Below are 16428 nucleotides of genomic sequence, written 5' to 3' on the forward strand. Positions count from 1 at the left end.
GGTTTAGGAACAATCTGTTCTGTTTCAGTAAGGATGATCTCAACATGGCAGGGGAAACTCATGTAGACATTAATTCGACTGTGAGCTCTCTGTATGTGCATCTTGGGAGCTTTGTTCACCTGGATGTGCTCGATGACCAGAGAATAGAAATCTAAACCCTTAAGTTCAGCATTACTTTGCATTTTTAAGCATAAGAAACAAAAACTAGGTAGGCACTCTTTTAGGACCACTGACCCTGTGTCCAATCTTGTCTTGCCTGGGCACATTACCAACTCCACCACTGAAACAGAGTAACATGTTGCCAAGTGACATCTTTCGGATACTTTGTGGCTTTCTGGATATGCATACCCTTGATGGCCTGGGTGGTTTTTCCAGAGTATTCTTAAAACGGACCTGGAGATTTGAGCCTCTTGATAGGCATGATTTGTGGTATTTTCTGGGTCAGGCGAGTAGTGAACCTCAGGCTATTCATGGGAAGAGAAAGAGCAGAGGCTCCTGGGAGAGTTAATGAGAACCCTCCCTCTCTGTCTTGATTAACTTGGACTGCTCTAACAGACATATCACAAGTGGCTGCCTCTAACAAATTTATTCTTTCATAGTTTAAGAGGCTACATGTCCAAAATCAGGACCGAGCTCTAGAGCAATGCTTTATCTGTGCTGGCTTTAGAAGGAGATCCTTGTTTCCTTTTAGAAGGAGATCCTTGTTTCTTTTTAGTATCTGTGGGCCCAGTGTTCACTGGAGATCTCCATGTATCTCAGCATCAATCTGCCCCTGGGTCTAGGAGGTTCTCAGCACCGTGACCCAAGATTCAAAGAACAGACTTCAGTCTGGGCTCTTCTTTCTTAATGATAAAAGGTCCTGCCCTCGTTGCTCACACTTGCTTCCTTTTATTTCTTGTAAAATAAACAGTTTTGCAGGCACACTTCAGGGAAACTTCCCCCAGACAGGATCAGGGCTATGAAATACCATTACAACTAAAAACTGAATTCCTTTACAACTGATAGGCTGCTTATATAAGATGACATCATGAGTATGATTTACATCATTACTGCCAAACCACTGAGAATCATTGCCCACAAGGTTGACATGTATTTTGGAGGACACAATACAATCCATGATACCTGAGTCCTTGAGGGCTCTTTCCCACTTTATGTTTCCTCTTTTCTTTTTTCTCTGCTTGGTTATTCATTGTTTCTGCTAAATAGAGTATCAGCTCAGTGAGAGTAGAGCCTTTTGTCTAGATCAGTATGGTAAGAGAAGGAGTGAGTGAATGGAAGAATGAAAGAGTGGAAGAAGTGAGTGGGACAGATACTTTCTCCATTTTATGGAGGGGGAAATGAAAGCCCAGGGCCAGTAGAGGTTGGGATTCATATCCAAGTCTGCCTAGGTTGAAATCCAGAGCTCACCCCATGCACAGTCCCTGGGAGGGGATCTCTCTCCACCCCCTCCCCTCCCTCCCTCCCTCCCTCCCTCCTTCTCTCTCACCCACCCCCTTCTTAGTTCTTAAGTGTCTGTCTGTCAACATGAAGAAGAAAGGGATGTGGGAGACAGTGATGTAGGGCCGGGACAGGTGGGAGGGGCCCTTCCAAATGTGGACAGCTTAGTAATGTTCCACTTGCCCCAGGTACCATTTGCAGGGTGTGAGACCACAGTAAGTGTTCAGTGTTTTCCCAAAGTCTCTGAACCCAGAATCTCCAGGACTCTTATTAAAAACAGATTCCCAGGTCCCCAAGAGGCAAAAGATCGGGAGTAGGGCCCTGGAATATGCATTTTAACAAGCATCTCCATGTGAATTGGCTGTAGCTACAGGGTTAGAACCTCTACTAAACAAAACAAGAACATGTGTGCCTCAGGGTGTCAGACACATGCAGAGCACAAAACAAATACTCTATGTTATTATTAGCAGTGACAGCAGAGTTTAGGAGCCCATAGAGAACAAAAGAAATAATATTATTATTAGCAGTAACAGAATTTCACAAGGTCAAGCCTTACTTAACATCTAAATCTCAGGAGAGATCTGCCACTCGAGAGTCCTTCCTGGCTCAGGACTCCCCCTTTGCCCTTCCTGGCCTCCACTGGGATGCAGAGTCCGAGCCTCAAAGTCAGGATCCTTCCTTCATCCTAGCTTTTGCCTTCTGCAATGGGAAACAGGAGCTAACTCCACTTCTGTGACTAAGCAGGGTATGGAATACCTCCAATTTTTACAACTGTCAAAGGCAATGATTCAAGAATGGAAGCAGTCATTGGCTTGATCGAGAGGTCTGTGACACCTGATTCCTTTTAAATAGACCTTGCTAGGACATAAGGAGTGTAGAAGCAGGGTGCTTTCTCCAGGTAGGGAGGATATTTTGTGGGCCAAGAACCTTAAGAGTGTCTCCCAAACATTATGCCTACTGTAGTAGCTCTCAAAGGGCCCTTACTCAAGTCCAGCGAAATCAGTTCCTCTGGTGTAGGTAGGTATGTTTGGCTACTAACCAAAACATTGGTAGTTTGAACCCACTAGTATTCTGGTGATATAGTTCATAGAGAATTTTGCTTCTAACCCAAAGGCCACACATCTCTGCTGGTTTGAATCCATCAACAGTTCCTAAGGAGAAAGATCCCATCTTCTCCCATCTGATTAACAACCTCAGAAACCCACTGGGAAGTTGCTATGAGTTGGTTCCAAGTCAAAGGTTATAAGTTTTAATTACTCTCATAAAGATTACGGTGCTCTGGTGGCCTTGTGGGTAAGGAGCTCTGCTGCCAACCCAAAGGCAAGAAGTATGAACTCACCAGCTGCTCCCATGCAATTAATAGTCTCTGAAAATCCACTGGAGGACCAGCTATGAGTTGGTTAGGACTCAACAGCAATGAGGCATAAAAATACTATGTATGCTGTTAACAAATAAGGGAGCTCTAATGGTGGAGTCTGTAGGGAGTTGCACTGCTAACCCAATGGTTGCCCTCTGTCATGGTTCAAATCCACGGGCAGCTCCCACAGGAGAAAGACAGGCATTTTCTTCCTGTATGATTTACAGCCTCAGAAACCCAACAGAAGGGCAGCTATGAGTCAGTTCCAACTCAATGTCAATGAGCTGTTGGGCCCATTTGGTTTTTATTAGTTAACATATGCATGATACCATAATACAATTTTAATAAAATAAATAATTTCAGTAGTAAAACCAGACAGTATTAAGGCATAGTGCCACAAATAGTGGATTTTCCTAAAGATATGCTAGGAAGTAAATGAAGGTCTAAGCAAGTAAGGAAGTAATTTTTACGTTTTAAAATTCCCATAAAAGGGAATTAAATAAGCAGTGGCTGAACATCCAACTTTCTGCCAAGTTACTTTTAATTTTAATTCTGCCCCCCCCATGCCCAATACATTCTTTCTAATCCTCCCAGCAACCAGCAAGTATTACTATCTTTGTTGTTGCTGTTAGGTGCTGTCAAGTCACTAATGACTCATAGCAACTCTATGAACAAAAGATCTGAACCCTGTTCTATCCTGTGCCATCCTCACACTTCCTGACACACAAGAGTCTACTGAGGCAGTCATTGCGTCAATCCACCTGACTGAGGGTCTTCCTCTTCTTTGCAGACTCCACCCTTTCCAGCATCATGTCCTTTTCCAAGGAATAGCCCCTCTTAGCAACATGCTCGAAGTATGTGAGGTGAAGCCTCATCATTCGTGCCTCCGAAGAGCACTCCAGCTGCATACTCTCCAAGACATATTTGTATGTTCTTTTGGCAATTCATGGGATGTTCAGTGCCCTTCTCCAATGACACAGTTCAAAGGCATCAACTCTTCTGTCATCCTTATTTACTGTCCAGCTATCAGATGTATAGAAAGTGATTAGAAAGACTGTTGCCTGAATCCGATGCACCTTAATTCTCAAACTGAGATCATTACTCCTCAATAACTTGGAGAGGTCCCTAACTGCAGATTTTCCCAGCACAGTGAGTCCCCTTATTTCCTGACTGCTGGTATTAAGGATGTTAATTGTGCAAGACGAAGCTGTTGACAGTTTTAATCTCTTCTCTATGCATCATGATGTTGCCTATGGGTCCAGTGGGAATAATCTGTTTTCTTGACATTGATTACTGTCTTTAGAGGTAAGGAAACAGATTCAGAGAGGCTGAGTGGCTTGTCCAAGGTCACACAGTTGGTGGCAGGGACTTCTGGTGACTGGCTGTGCTGCTCTTTCCATCATCAGAATTTGTGATGTTCCCCAGGCATTGGGCAGACCAGAGCTTTAATGTGGCTCCTCTTGAATGGCGTGCTGATGAAACAGGGCCTGGTCAGCTCAGATTGGCTCAGGGGGTCTGGATGGGGTCTGAGAGCCTGCATTTCTGAGCCAGCTTGTTGGCTTTTCCTGCCCAGAGTGGTGCAGGATGCAAAAAGAAAATGTGGGACTGAGAGGCTAGGATGTCCTAGGGCCTCCACCCCGGGCACCAACGAAGGGGCAGGGACCCTGAAGGCTGGGTGCAGGAGAAACAGTTGCAGAGCCTTTAGGGACTTTTTCTCAGACTCTCTGATTCACTGGCCACTGATGTCTGTTAAGATGAGGTTCAGAGAATCGCCCTGATGGCATTGGGAGGGTAGGAAAGCCCCCCTGGAAGTCCCTTTTGGGGACTGTCAGGTTTTGGGGTAGCCTCAAGAAACAGCCACAACATCTGCCATCTGCCACCAGCTGTTTCTCTGAGTTTGTGGGATTGTGATGGCAATCATCATACTCCAAGTACTAGCAGGGTCACCCATGGCAGACTATTTACAGCAAAGCTTCTACATCAAGACTAGGAAGAGAGGTCTGGCAGTTGATGAATTGCCTAATGAGAGTCCTGTGCATCACAGAATATTGAGAGTTTAACTTGCTTACTTTAGACTCATCAGTAGGAAGGACTGTTTGCTAGAAAAAGACATTACGCAGAGGATGGGAGAAAAGGAGGGAAACCCTCAACAACATAACGGACTCAGCAGTGGCCTCAATCAGCATCATGAAAACTACACAGGACTGGCCAAGGCCTAGTTCTGTTACACATGGATTCGCATGAGTTGAATCAACTCAACAGTAGCTCAGAACAATCTGCCATCTGAGAGTTGCCCTCCCTCCACATGGGACCATTGCACCCTCCTTTCCTCTCCCTCTCCTGACCTGTCCTCAAGGGGCAGAGGGCTGGAGATTCTGGGAAGTGACTGGTGGACACAGGACTAACCTGGGCCCCTTTTCTTCACACCCACCAAGATGCTCATTTTAGGAAATGGGTCTAGTAGGGTGACTTGGAGCCCGAGGGCTCTTCAGGAAACAAATTGTTGATTCCTAAACTGTTTTAGCAGATTTACTTGCAGCTGCTTGTTAAAATTCTGATTCCTGGGCTCAACTCCAGCCCTGAATCTCCAGGACTGGACCTGGGAATCTCATTTAAATAAGGGTGCTAGGGGAAGACTAGGATTAGACTTGGGAAACAGACAGCTTTCCAAATGCTGATAGAGACAGCTGAAAATGGTCATTCATTCATTCGCTCAGTTGACATGACATCCACAGCTTTCACTGGCCCGTCCTCACTCCATTCCCAGGATTTTCTTCACTGTCTCCTACAGCCACTCAGACCCTGACCCCCCCACCCCACCTCCGCTCTCATCCAGCCGGGGCAGCTCCACCCCCATCCCCCTGCGACTGCGCTCTGGGCCGGCGCACCCCGCCCCCAACCCCACCTTGATGGGAAAGGCATAGCGGAGCGCAGGCTCAGGCCCCATTTGTGCAGTGTCCCCAGCCCCTTCTGCCTATCCCTTCTGCACCGAGAGGAGAGAGAGCCTGAGGCCTGGGCTGAGAACTGGGCCAGGGAAGATGAAGCAGGTAGGGCGGCGGGGATGCTGGCGGGAGGAAGGAAGCAGAGCGGTGGGAGGAGCCAGTGGGGCATGTCGGGAAAAGAGAGGGATGCACCATGTCCAGAGGAGAGGCTGGCCTGGACCCCCAAAGGACCTGTGAATAACTGCTGGGTCAGGAGAGTGGGGAGGGCGTCTGATTGGAGCTGGTGGGCTGGCCCCTCAGCACTAGGAGACAGGTTTTGAGCCCACTCAGGTGTGCAGAGCTGCTCAGGGAGGACCAGGTGGGGGTGGTGTGAGGTGCAACCGCAGGAAGGTGGGGTGCAGGCGGACAGTCGGCCTCTTGTGTCCCCCTCCCCCAGGCCCTGGTGGACGATACTGAGGATGTGTCCTTGGATTTTGGCAACGAAGAGGAGCTGGCTTTTAGGAAAGCCAAGATCAGGTATGACAGATGCAGGCCTTGGTACAAGCGTTCCCCAAAGCTGCTAACTCATTCATTCATAATTCATGGGGCACCTACTGTGAACCAGGATGGGGCCAAGGACACAGAGATGACCAAACAGTCAAGGTTCTGGTCGTCTGCTGGCATGGACAATGCACATGGTCATTGTTTATGATACCTCAGTGAATGGGGCAGGCAAACAGAGATGTTCACAAGAGAATTACAGAGTAGGAGAGAAGCTGAGAGGAAAACCAACAGGGTGATGAAAAGAGGTCATTGGAGAAGACGACTTGCCTTAGCACAACCAGGGCAGGCCTATCTGAGGAGATGATGTTTGAACGGAGACTGAGTGATGAGAAGCAGTCAACAGGGGAGACTCTAGGGGGAGTGTTCCAAGCAGCAGGCACAGCAGGTGCAAAGGCCCTGAGGCTGAGCTACAGGGTCAGAAGAAGGCCTGTAGTTAGTAGTAGGTGACGGGACAGGAGTTGACAGTCTGGAGACGTGGACATGAAGCCTTGTTCTATTTTGTAACTGAGCTTTTGCCATAGTATCCGAGTAAAGTTCCTTCCTACCTCGCACTGTCAGCACCCTGGAGGGTGTCAGGATGGAGGTATGAGGGATGATCCACACACGCTTCTGCTGATGGCCCAGGTCACATCTTGGAACATCCGTGGCTCAGCCATATTAACTCACCTGGGGGAAGCAGCATTCAGAGACATGATCATAGTGCCTAGTCCACCTTACAGTAATCAATCCCTTGAATGGTATATTTCTAAATATTGCCTTTAAGGAAAAGCCTACTAAGAGAACTGGAATACTGAGAAAAGAATCTCACAGGGCATCTAAATTGCTTTCTGGAGGACCATCTTGCTGCCCTTTGGTGGTGACTCACTGGTCTGAAAAATACAGACCACACTCTAAAACTATGCTATTCAATATGGTAGCCACAAGTCAAGTATGTTGTTGTTGTTATGTGCTGTCAAGTCGCCTGTGACTCATAGCGACCCTGTGTACAACAGCCCTAAACCCTGCTCTATCCTGTGCCAATCTTATTGTCTCTGACCACACCCCGATTACCCCAGTCATTGAATCAATCCATCTCATCGAGGGTCTTCCTCTCTGAAAAGAGGTTACCAAGAGTGAAATTCTTTTATTTCACTCTCCCTCACTGCTCTCACTGCTGTCCAGCTGACTCTCTCTCACAATGACCCTCCAGCAGGTTTCTGGACTTTGAATATTTTTAATGCAATTTTTAAAAATTATTATTATTAATTTCAATGAATATTTACAGTGATTGTGGATTTCCATTCATTCATTGTTGCACTTTTCTCCCTGCCCACCCCACCCCCACCCCCAGTTCACTCTTCTTTAAAAGCAAAACTCCTTCATTGGTACATTATCCCCCCACACCCTCCCACCCTTACCCCGAGTATACTCCACTCTGCAACCCTCATTCCAAACTCTTATGATAATCATAATGCCCTAAAATATATTTAGTGCTCACTTCAGAGAAGATTAGCATGGCCCCTGCACAAGGATGACACGCAAATTTGTGAAACATTCCATATATGTATATGTGTGTGTGTGTGTGTGTGTGTGTGTGTGTGTGTGTGTATATATATATATAAACTTTTAAACTGTTCTCTCCCTCATCAGCTTCAATGCAGTATACATAATTTATTCAGTTTTTCTCAGACTTACCCCCACCCTGATGTCAGCCTCATTCTACAACAGTGGCACCATGTAGTATTTGTCCTTTTGTGACTGAGATATTTCACTCAGCATAATGTCTTTGCATCTTAATGGGAGGGGACTGCCCATCTTTCTTCACAGGAGCAGCTGGTGGGTTGGTTGGTGGTTAGCATGATGCCACACACTGCACACTATGCCACAAGCGCTTCTCCATCTTGCATCTTACAGAATGAGCATGAAACAGATGCGTGTGGCTACTGTATTGGATAGTGCAGTTCTAGAGTCCAGGTTGTGGTTTTCAGGTCAGCGGGTCATCACTGAAGTGTTCTGCACAGGCAGTGTTGTGATGAGAAGTGCAGGGTGGGGCATGGATCCTAAGGGCACCACATTACAGAAGCAGTGTGTGCCATGTTACAGATTGAACTGAATCTTTCCACAAGACCGGGGTAGGAATCCTGAGCTCCTGTAACTGTGAGTGTAATCTTGTTTGTGAATAGGGTTTTCTTTGCTAAGAAGGCCACGGAGGATGAGCCAAGGAATGCTGGGGCTATGGAAGCTGAGAGACAGGGATCTACCCCGAGAGGAGAGATTACTGTAGTGCTGGATTCATACTCTTAGGGCTAGGCAGGGGCATGTCCTCAGGGAGAACAGGATGCCACTCTGAGGTTCTCTCTGGAGGTGGACACGGTCCTGCCTGTGGATAGCTATGTCCTTTTCTCCAGGCACTGTTCTCGTAAGATTGGTTCCAAAGGAGATGGATTCTGGTGGGATCTCACCCATACTGCGATAGAGTCCTCTCCCCAGTCTGGATGACTCATGTTTGATAGTGGTCTCAACTGTGACACCTGGTTTGTTCTCTCGACTTGCTCAGCATTTCATGGGGATCCTTGTACAAGCCAAAAGCAATTAAGAAGAACCACACATCCAAGCTGCTGGGTTCCACCTCACAGTGACCCTGCTGGGCAAAGCAGACGTGTCCCATAGGGTATCCAAGGCTGTAAATCTTTACCAAAGCAGAGCGTCACGTCCTTCTCCCACAAAAGAGCTGGTGGCTTTGCATTATGACCTTTTGGTTAGCAGCCAAGTGCCCTGACCACCGCACCCCCAGAGCTCCTTTGTACAGCCCAGTGGGCAGAGAACTGAGAAGAGTGTCCTCTGGCCTCAGGATCTACAGGTTCTAGAATGTCCATTCTTCACAGAGTTATCCATAATCTGGCCTGATCCATGCAAGTGGATGCCTCTCTGTGGTCTTTAAAACACAGATAAACATGTTTCTGATATTTTCTAGTTTTTGCCATGATCTGTCTGACACTAGCAATGATATCCCTCGCTCCATGTTCTCTATTTATGAATTGATGCAACCATTTTTTCTCTTCAGCAAGATTTTACTTAACATGTGATATTAATGTTATTGCTCAATAATTTTCACATTCTTTGATAGGAGCACAGGTATGGATCTCTCTCAGTTGGTTGGTCAGATAGATAGCACCCGCATTCCCTGCCACAGATGACTGTGTGCTTCTGGTGTTGGGTCTTTGTATTGAATGTTTCAGCTGGTGTTTCATCTGTTTCTGAAGCCTGGGTTTGCCTTTACCTTCTGTGCAGCTTGGGCTTCTTCATTTAGTATCATTAGTTCTTTATCATATGCTTCTTCCGGAAGTGGTCCCACAATGACCACTTCTTTTTGGCACAGTGACTCTGTGAATTCCTTCCATCTTCTATTGATGCTTCCTTGAGTTATCCAATCTTTTGCTCATGCTGTTGTTGTTGTGTACTGCTGAGTCAGAACTGACCCATTGCTGACCCTCCAGTGGGTTTTCAGAGGCAGTTAACTGCACCAGAGGAGTCTGCCCATCCTCCCGCAGAACAGCTGGCGGTCTCGAACTGCATGCCTACGGGATTACAGTGCAGCTTCTTGCCACTAGGCCACTGAAACTTTCAATATTGCAACTTGAAAGTTTAATTTGTTTCTCAGTTCTTTCAGCCAAACATGATCTTTTTTCCCCCTTTGCACATTTTACTTTAATACTTTGCCTTCTCCAGCTGCCCTTAGAGATCTTCTTTTACTCTTTTACTTTGTTAATGTCCTCCATTCACTTTAGTTATTCTATGTTCAAGAGGAACTTTCAAAGTCTCTTCTGGCATCCACTTTACTCCTTTCTTTTTAATGATTTTTTGCTATGTTCATGTATGATGTCATCCCACAACTCATCTGGTCTTCAGTGTGTCAAATCTATGCTTGAGATGGTCTCTAGATTGAGGTTGGAATTTGCTCAAGATTGTATTTGACTCTCAAGGACTTGCTTTAATTTTCTTCAGTTTCAGCTTGAACTTGCAGAGAAGCCACTGGTGGTCTATTTTGTAGTTATCCCTTGACCTTGTTCTGACTGGTGATGCTGCGTTTCTCCATTGTCTCTTTCTTAGATGCTGCTGATTTGAATCCTGTGTATGCTGTATAATGAGGTCCATATGCATAGTCATAATTTATGTTGTTGAATAAAGGTATTTATCATGAATAAGCTATTGGTCTTGCAGAATTCTTTTATCAGATCTTTCATGTAATTTCAATCACCAAGGTCCTCTTTCCTAACCACTTAATCCTTCTGTTTAAGTATAGCATCTGACAGTCAAGAACTATACCCATGGCAGCTGATGATAAACAAGCAAATCTATACATATCTAAGCTACTAATAGTAGTAATATACAAGATACTTCTCCAATACAAGCAATTGACAGATAAGTGATTATATCCTGAGGATCAAATCCTAAGGAAAAAGAAACATGCAGATATTATGATGAGAGTGCCAGAGGTCCCTCAGTGAGCCAGCAGTACAAAGTCCAGAAGGCTAAGGGGTTGGGCTGGTAGGCGCTGGTCTGGGTCCTTCCCTGGGTGAGGTGGCAAGTACAAGGTGAAGGGATCCACACCCTTGGCACCAGCAGTCAAGAAATCAAAAGCCATATTGCAATAGGAAAGTTTGCTGTCAGGGACTTCTCCAAAGTACTGAGGGGCAAGGATGTCAGTTTAAAGACTATAGTGTACCTGATTCAGGTCATGGTCTTTTCAATCACTTGCTATATATCTGAGAGCTGGATAATAAATAAAGATGACAGAAGAATTGATGCCTTTGACTTGTGATATTGGAGAAGAGTACTGAATATCCCATGAATTACCAAAAGAACAAATAGATACAACAACAACAAGCCAGAATGCTCCTTGGAGATAAAGATAGTGAAGCATCATCTCACATACTTTGGGCATGTTATTAGGAGGGACTGTTGTTGTTGTTGTTGTTATTAAGTGCCATCAAGTCGTAGGCAACTCATAGCGACCCTATGAAGAAGAGTCTTCGACGCTTGGGTGCCTTTCATCCTCTCTCCAGGTTCATAGCATTTCCGGAGGCAGGTTATGAAAGTGGATGCCACTCCTCCTTCCAATAGGAGGGACTATTCTTTAGAAAAGGGACATCATGCTTGGGAAGGTGGAGGGTGAGCAAAAGAGAGAAGACTCTCACAGAGATGAACTCACTCAGAAATGGCAGCAGGGGGCTTATGCGTGTCAGAGAGGATGAGGATGGCATGGGATAAAACAGGGTTCAGGTCTCTTGTTCATAGGGTCACTATGAGTTGTACTCAACTCAGTTGCACCTACAACAACAACAATAATCATTTTGTTCCCAACTTTTGCTTCTATTTACCAGAAATTATCAGTGCAATTTGGCTGCGTGCTTGATAAATTTCAGATAACAGAAGTTAAACCTCTATTTCTTCATATTTAGCACTAGTGCTGGTGCTTAAGTGTGAGTATTAGTTGAACTGACTGGTCTTCCTTGCAGGTGTATGGATTGTATCCTATCACTGACAGCAATAGACTTATTATTAATTAACTTCAGAATAGATCTTGAAATGCTTTTTGATGGTCAATGTGAAACCATTTCTCTTGGTCATTTCCAGCATAACAGACCTTATGAGTATCTGCTTCAAAATGGCCAATACCATCCATTTCAACTCACTAATGAGTTTCATGCATTCCATTTAATTGTTCATGCCTTGATTCCATACATCAGATTTTCCATGTTCTGATTATTATTAATGGATGCTTATAGCCATTTCTTCTCATTTTGAGTCACACCATAATAGCAAATGAAGGTTCCAAAAGCTTTGCTCAATCCATGTCACTGTGGTCAACTGGACTTTGGGAAGGCAGGTCTTCTCCAGTTGTATTTTGGGTTTTTCCCAAGCTGAGGGGCTCATCCCCGAGCCCCACAGCAGACAATGTTCTGCTGCTATGCCAAGGTTTTCAAAGGCCAGTTGGCTTTTTTAGGATAGCTTTCTGGGTCCTCCTTCTGAAGTTGTCAGTATTGTCAGTTCCTCTAGACAGGAAGGTTGAGTAACTTGCTCATCATAGTCACATAGCTATTCATTTGCAGGACAGGGATTTGAACCCTTAAATCTGGATCTACACTCTGTTCTTCTTTGGAGACAAATGCTCCCTCGAGGAGAGAACTGTTCTGAGCCCCAGTAGGAACAGCAGACTTAGTTTCCATCTTAAGCTTCCTTGGAGCGCTTTGTGGTGTCCTGGGGCACCCCCTTCATAGTGCAGACCAGAGTGTAGGACTTCCACAGAAGGCAGGGTTCTTCAGCTACAGCACTATGGACCTTTGGGGCTAGAATATCCTTTGCTGCGGAAACTGTCCTGTAAATTGCAGGATGTTTAGCAGTAGCCCTGGCTTCTGTTCACTAGATGCCAGCAGTACTTCCTCCCAGTGTGTAAACCAAAAATGTCACCAGAGTTGGGGAAAGAACAGGAAAACAGTAGATAGGCAATGAACACTGCATTGGAACAGGTGAGTGAGAGAACTGTTTAAAAGGAATCTATGATTAGGCATTGTATGTATGACAATAATCTGGAATAAGAGGTGCATTGCAAAGTGGACTGGGGGAGATGGAAGGGAGGAAGACGGAGGAAAACATGCAAGAATGAATGAATGAATGAATGAATATATTTTTAAAATGTCACCAGACATCAATAAATAGCTCCAGGGGACAAAACTGCTCCAAGTGGATAACTCTGACTTATTATCTTTCTGGGTTGGATATGAGTAGGTGAAGATTGCATTTGAGGGGACACAAAGCACCACCAATGCCTCTTGTATGTGACAAGGATACAAGCGAAGCCCAAGGAAGAGGGAGTGAGGAGATGACAGTACAGCCAAAAGCCCGACGGCTGTTTGTTCATCTTTCTGGGAAATAAGCGCAAACACATCTCTGATTCACACACACACACAAGCACACCCACACACCCTCACATCCTCATGTGCCAACACCAAGGAGAACAACTTTAGTCTTTCTCTGCTGTTATTCTAGGATATCTCATCAAGACCACTATTCCAAACTGTGTCCCAAAGACTTTGAAAACCAAGTTGTGCCCCTCAGTACTCTAAAAGTTGTTTACAAACATAAAACTCTGACCATGTACGCAGGACCCACCAAGAGCTGATTGTTTAATTTTAAGGAAGGCCTTTGATAACTGGCAGGATCAGGGAACTAGCCAGATTTCAGTTCTCTTTGATTAGGGCATGACATTACATATTTTGAAATTAACTCCTTGCAGCTACCACAGCTTGACTTCCCCTTCTGCCTTTTTCTTGTTGACACGGCACTGATTGCATAAGCGGAATCACTGAGGGGAGATTTCTGTTGAACTGTGACCCACATCCTCTGGGAACGCATTTGGCGACAGGTGTGGCACACTGGTCAGGCTGCTTGAGATTTGTGAGTGGACAGCGGTCTGACTGTGTATTTATTTAACTAACTTATCCCAGGGGTTCTCAACCTTAGCATTACTGGCATTAGGGAATGGGTCCTTCTTTGGTGTAGGTCTTGTCTGGAGGATGCAGGTCTGTCATTCAGCAGCCTCTCTGGCCTCTACTATGAGACAATGGTAGCTATCCCCCAGTTATGACAACCAAAAATGTTCCCAGATGTGGCCAGGTATTTCTAGTGTCAGGTGCACCATCATCTCTACTTGAGATCTACTGGTTCATTCATTCACTCATTCATTTGATCATTAAATCAACAAGTCCTTCAAGGATTTCTGTACTGCATGCCAGTCACTATTTTAGGGGCACAGAGAGAAACAGAAAGGCCCAGTCCTCATCCTCATGGAGATGATGGCTGCATTAGAGAGAAAACACTAAGTATCTAAGCAAAGATCTAAATGAGGTAATTAAAAAAAATCTATCAGAGGCAATCTGATAAAAATGGGCCAGAGCCAAGGGATTTCTTGAAATTAGGGATAAACTTAGAGAAGACCTTTCTGAGTGAGGGAAAAAAAATCCAACACCAGGAAGATCTATGGGGAGCGGATTCTGGGCAGAGGGAAAGGCATGTGCAGAGTCCCGTAGTAGGAAGTATACTTGGGGATTGTCTCAATGGGGCCAGCGGTGATGAAAGTGGGAGAGAGGAGTGAGAAGACACAGCTGGTGTTTCGGTAGGGGAAGGTGTGTGTGTGTCTTTAAAAACCAAGATGGGAAATTTGGAGATTTTTATCTGTGTGTGATAAGAAATCTTTGGCAAGATTTACCAGGGGATTTGCAACTGTTTGACATTTGAGAAAGCTGCCTCTAACTGTTGAGGGCCTGAAGGGCAAAAGGGGATGCAGCGGGGATGGGGGATTTTGTTCAGAAGGAATGAGAGGGCCAGTGATAGATGCAGATCGTCTGCACTCACTGAACTCCAGTGCCTGGAACTTGGCTGGACTGACCTTCGTCTGGGACCTGTGAGGATGCTTGGGAGATGCTTGCAGGTGGGGGTCCCTGATGTAGGCCAAGATGTCCAGCTTTAGAAGCATCCCCACGAAGAGCAAGCACACAACTCAAGTCCATAGGCTCCATCCATGTAGGTGCCGATTCGGTTGGTGTTGAGATGAATGTGGAAAACTTTTATTTTAATGTGTGCTGAGGGATCTTGTATTTTCTAAGCTTGTCTATTTGTGGATAAGTAGGGAGTGTGTGTGTGTGTCCTCACTTTGACTGGGAGGCGTGTGTGTATGTGTGTATATTTGGACCATGTGGCCGTTATGTACCAGAAAGCCTCAGGAAACATTGAACCATTGCTTCTACGGAAATCACAGAGTTTGGTTCCTGTGAGCCTCTAGTCACCTCATTACTTGACCAATAGCACATCCACTGCCACTGAGTTGATGCCAACTCACAGTGGCCCTGAAGGGGAGGACACAACTGCCCATAGGTTTTCCAAGACTATAAATCTTTGCCCAATCAGATGGTCTCATCATTCTCCTGCACATTGGCTGAAAGGTTTGAACCACTCAACCATTTTGTCTGCAGCTGAACGCTTTAACCGCTACACCACCAGGCCTCCTTCTACCTACCAACCCATAGCCTCATGTTATGTGCGTTCCTGTTTAAAGATACGATCTTCGCTGTCTGCTGTTGATTCAGTAACACTGAGCTCAAACCCAACAGAACTCGAGAACGCATGCCTGCATGAAGTTATCAATCTAACGTGTTTTTCCGGAATACACATCACCGCCTTCGTGCACTTACAGACATGAGACAGGACATCAGCACTAGGCGGGGGTCTATTTTAACAGCAACATCTCCAATAAAAGGGACATATGCAAAACACATGACGTCAAATCAACCATGAAAAGGACTCTTACAGAAAGTCCGAGTGAAACAGGCAGATGGAGTGTCCCTCACCTTATTTGTCCTCATCTGGGAGCAGGCCTGTCAGGGGACTCAAGCTTTCCGTCTCTGTGCATGTCCATGAAGGACTAGGAAAGTGCCACAAGTACTGATTTTGGGGTTCCAATGAATTTTAGTGATGAGGTGAATTTGCAAATACAGAATCTACCAATAAAGAGGATCGACTGTGTACTGACGCAAGGGTTGACCATCGATTCTGGTGCGTGACACCAAAGGTAATTTCTGAGTAGACACAAACTGGGAACACATGGGTTGGAATCTAAGGGAAAGCCACCTTGGGTTGGCCCTTCGCCAGCTTTGAGAGTCCTTATCCTGCAAGCGATTAGCTTTGGGTACCAGTAATTCACTCTTCACAATGAGTAGGACTTCTAACATGGCTTAGGAATCCTACTCATGGATTTCCCACAATCCTCAACAGTCTGCAACACAAATACATTCCTTGCTTGGACCCCGGATGAGATGGACTGATAACAGTAGCTGGGGCAGTGAGGGTAGGCGTGTCAGAGTCAGTGAGACTGGTTCAGGACAGGGCAAGCTTCAAAGCTGTTGTACATAGGGTCACTATGAGTCACAGGTGACTTGATGGCACCTAACAAGAAGACAGAAATTGCAAATCAATGGTCAGCCAACCAAATCTAAACCACAGACATGCTCTGTTAGGCCAGGGAACTATTTTATTCAGATATTTTATTGTGATTTGGGGGAAAGTTTATAGAGCACATTCATTTCCTGCCCAACAATTTATACACATCTTGTC

General features: G+C 45.5%; 1 protein-coding gene across 1 annotated transcript in view; it reads left to right on the plus strand.

Moving 5' to 3' along the window:
• The first annotated feature begins 5832 nt into the window (after positions 1-5832).
• Positions 5833-16428, plus strand: part of TVP23A (trans-golgi network vesicle protein 23 homolog A (S. cerevisiae)) — a 34335-nt gene continuing 23739 nt past the window's right edge. Inside the window, exons 1-2 of the mRNA XM_006895233.1 lie at positions 5833-5841; positions 6173-6252. Coding sequence (XP_006895295.1) covers positions 5833-5841; positions 6173-6252 — 89 coding nt within the window. The remainder of the gene's footprint in view (positions 5842-6172; positions 6253-16428) is intronic.

This window comes from Elephantulus edwardii, unplaced genomic scaffold, assembly GCF_000299155.1.
Source record: "Elephantulus edwardii isolate Elephantulus edwardi_28Jun2011 unplaced genomic scaffold, EleEdw1.0 scaffold00162, whole genome shotgun sequence".
Lineage (NCBI taxonomy): Eukaryota > Metazoa > Chordata > Mammalia > Macroscelidea > Macroscelididae > Elephantulus > Elephantulus edwardii.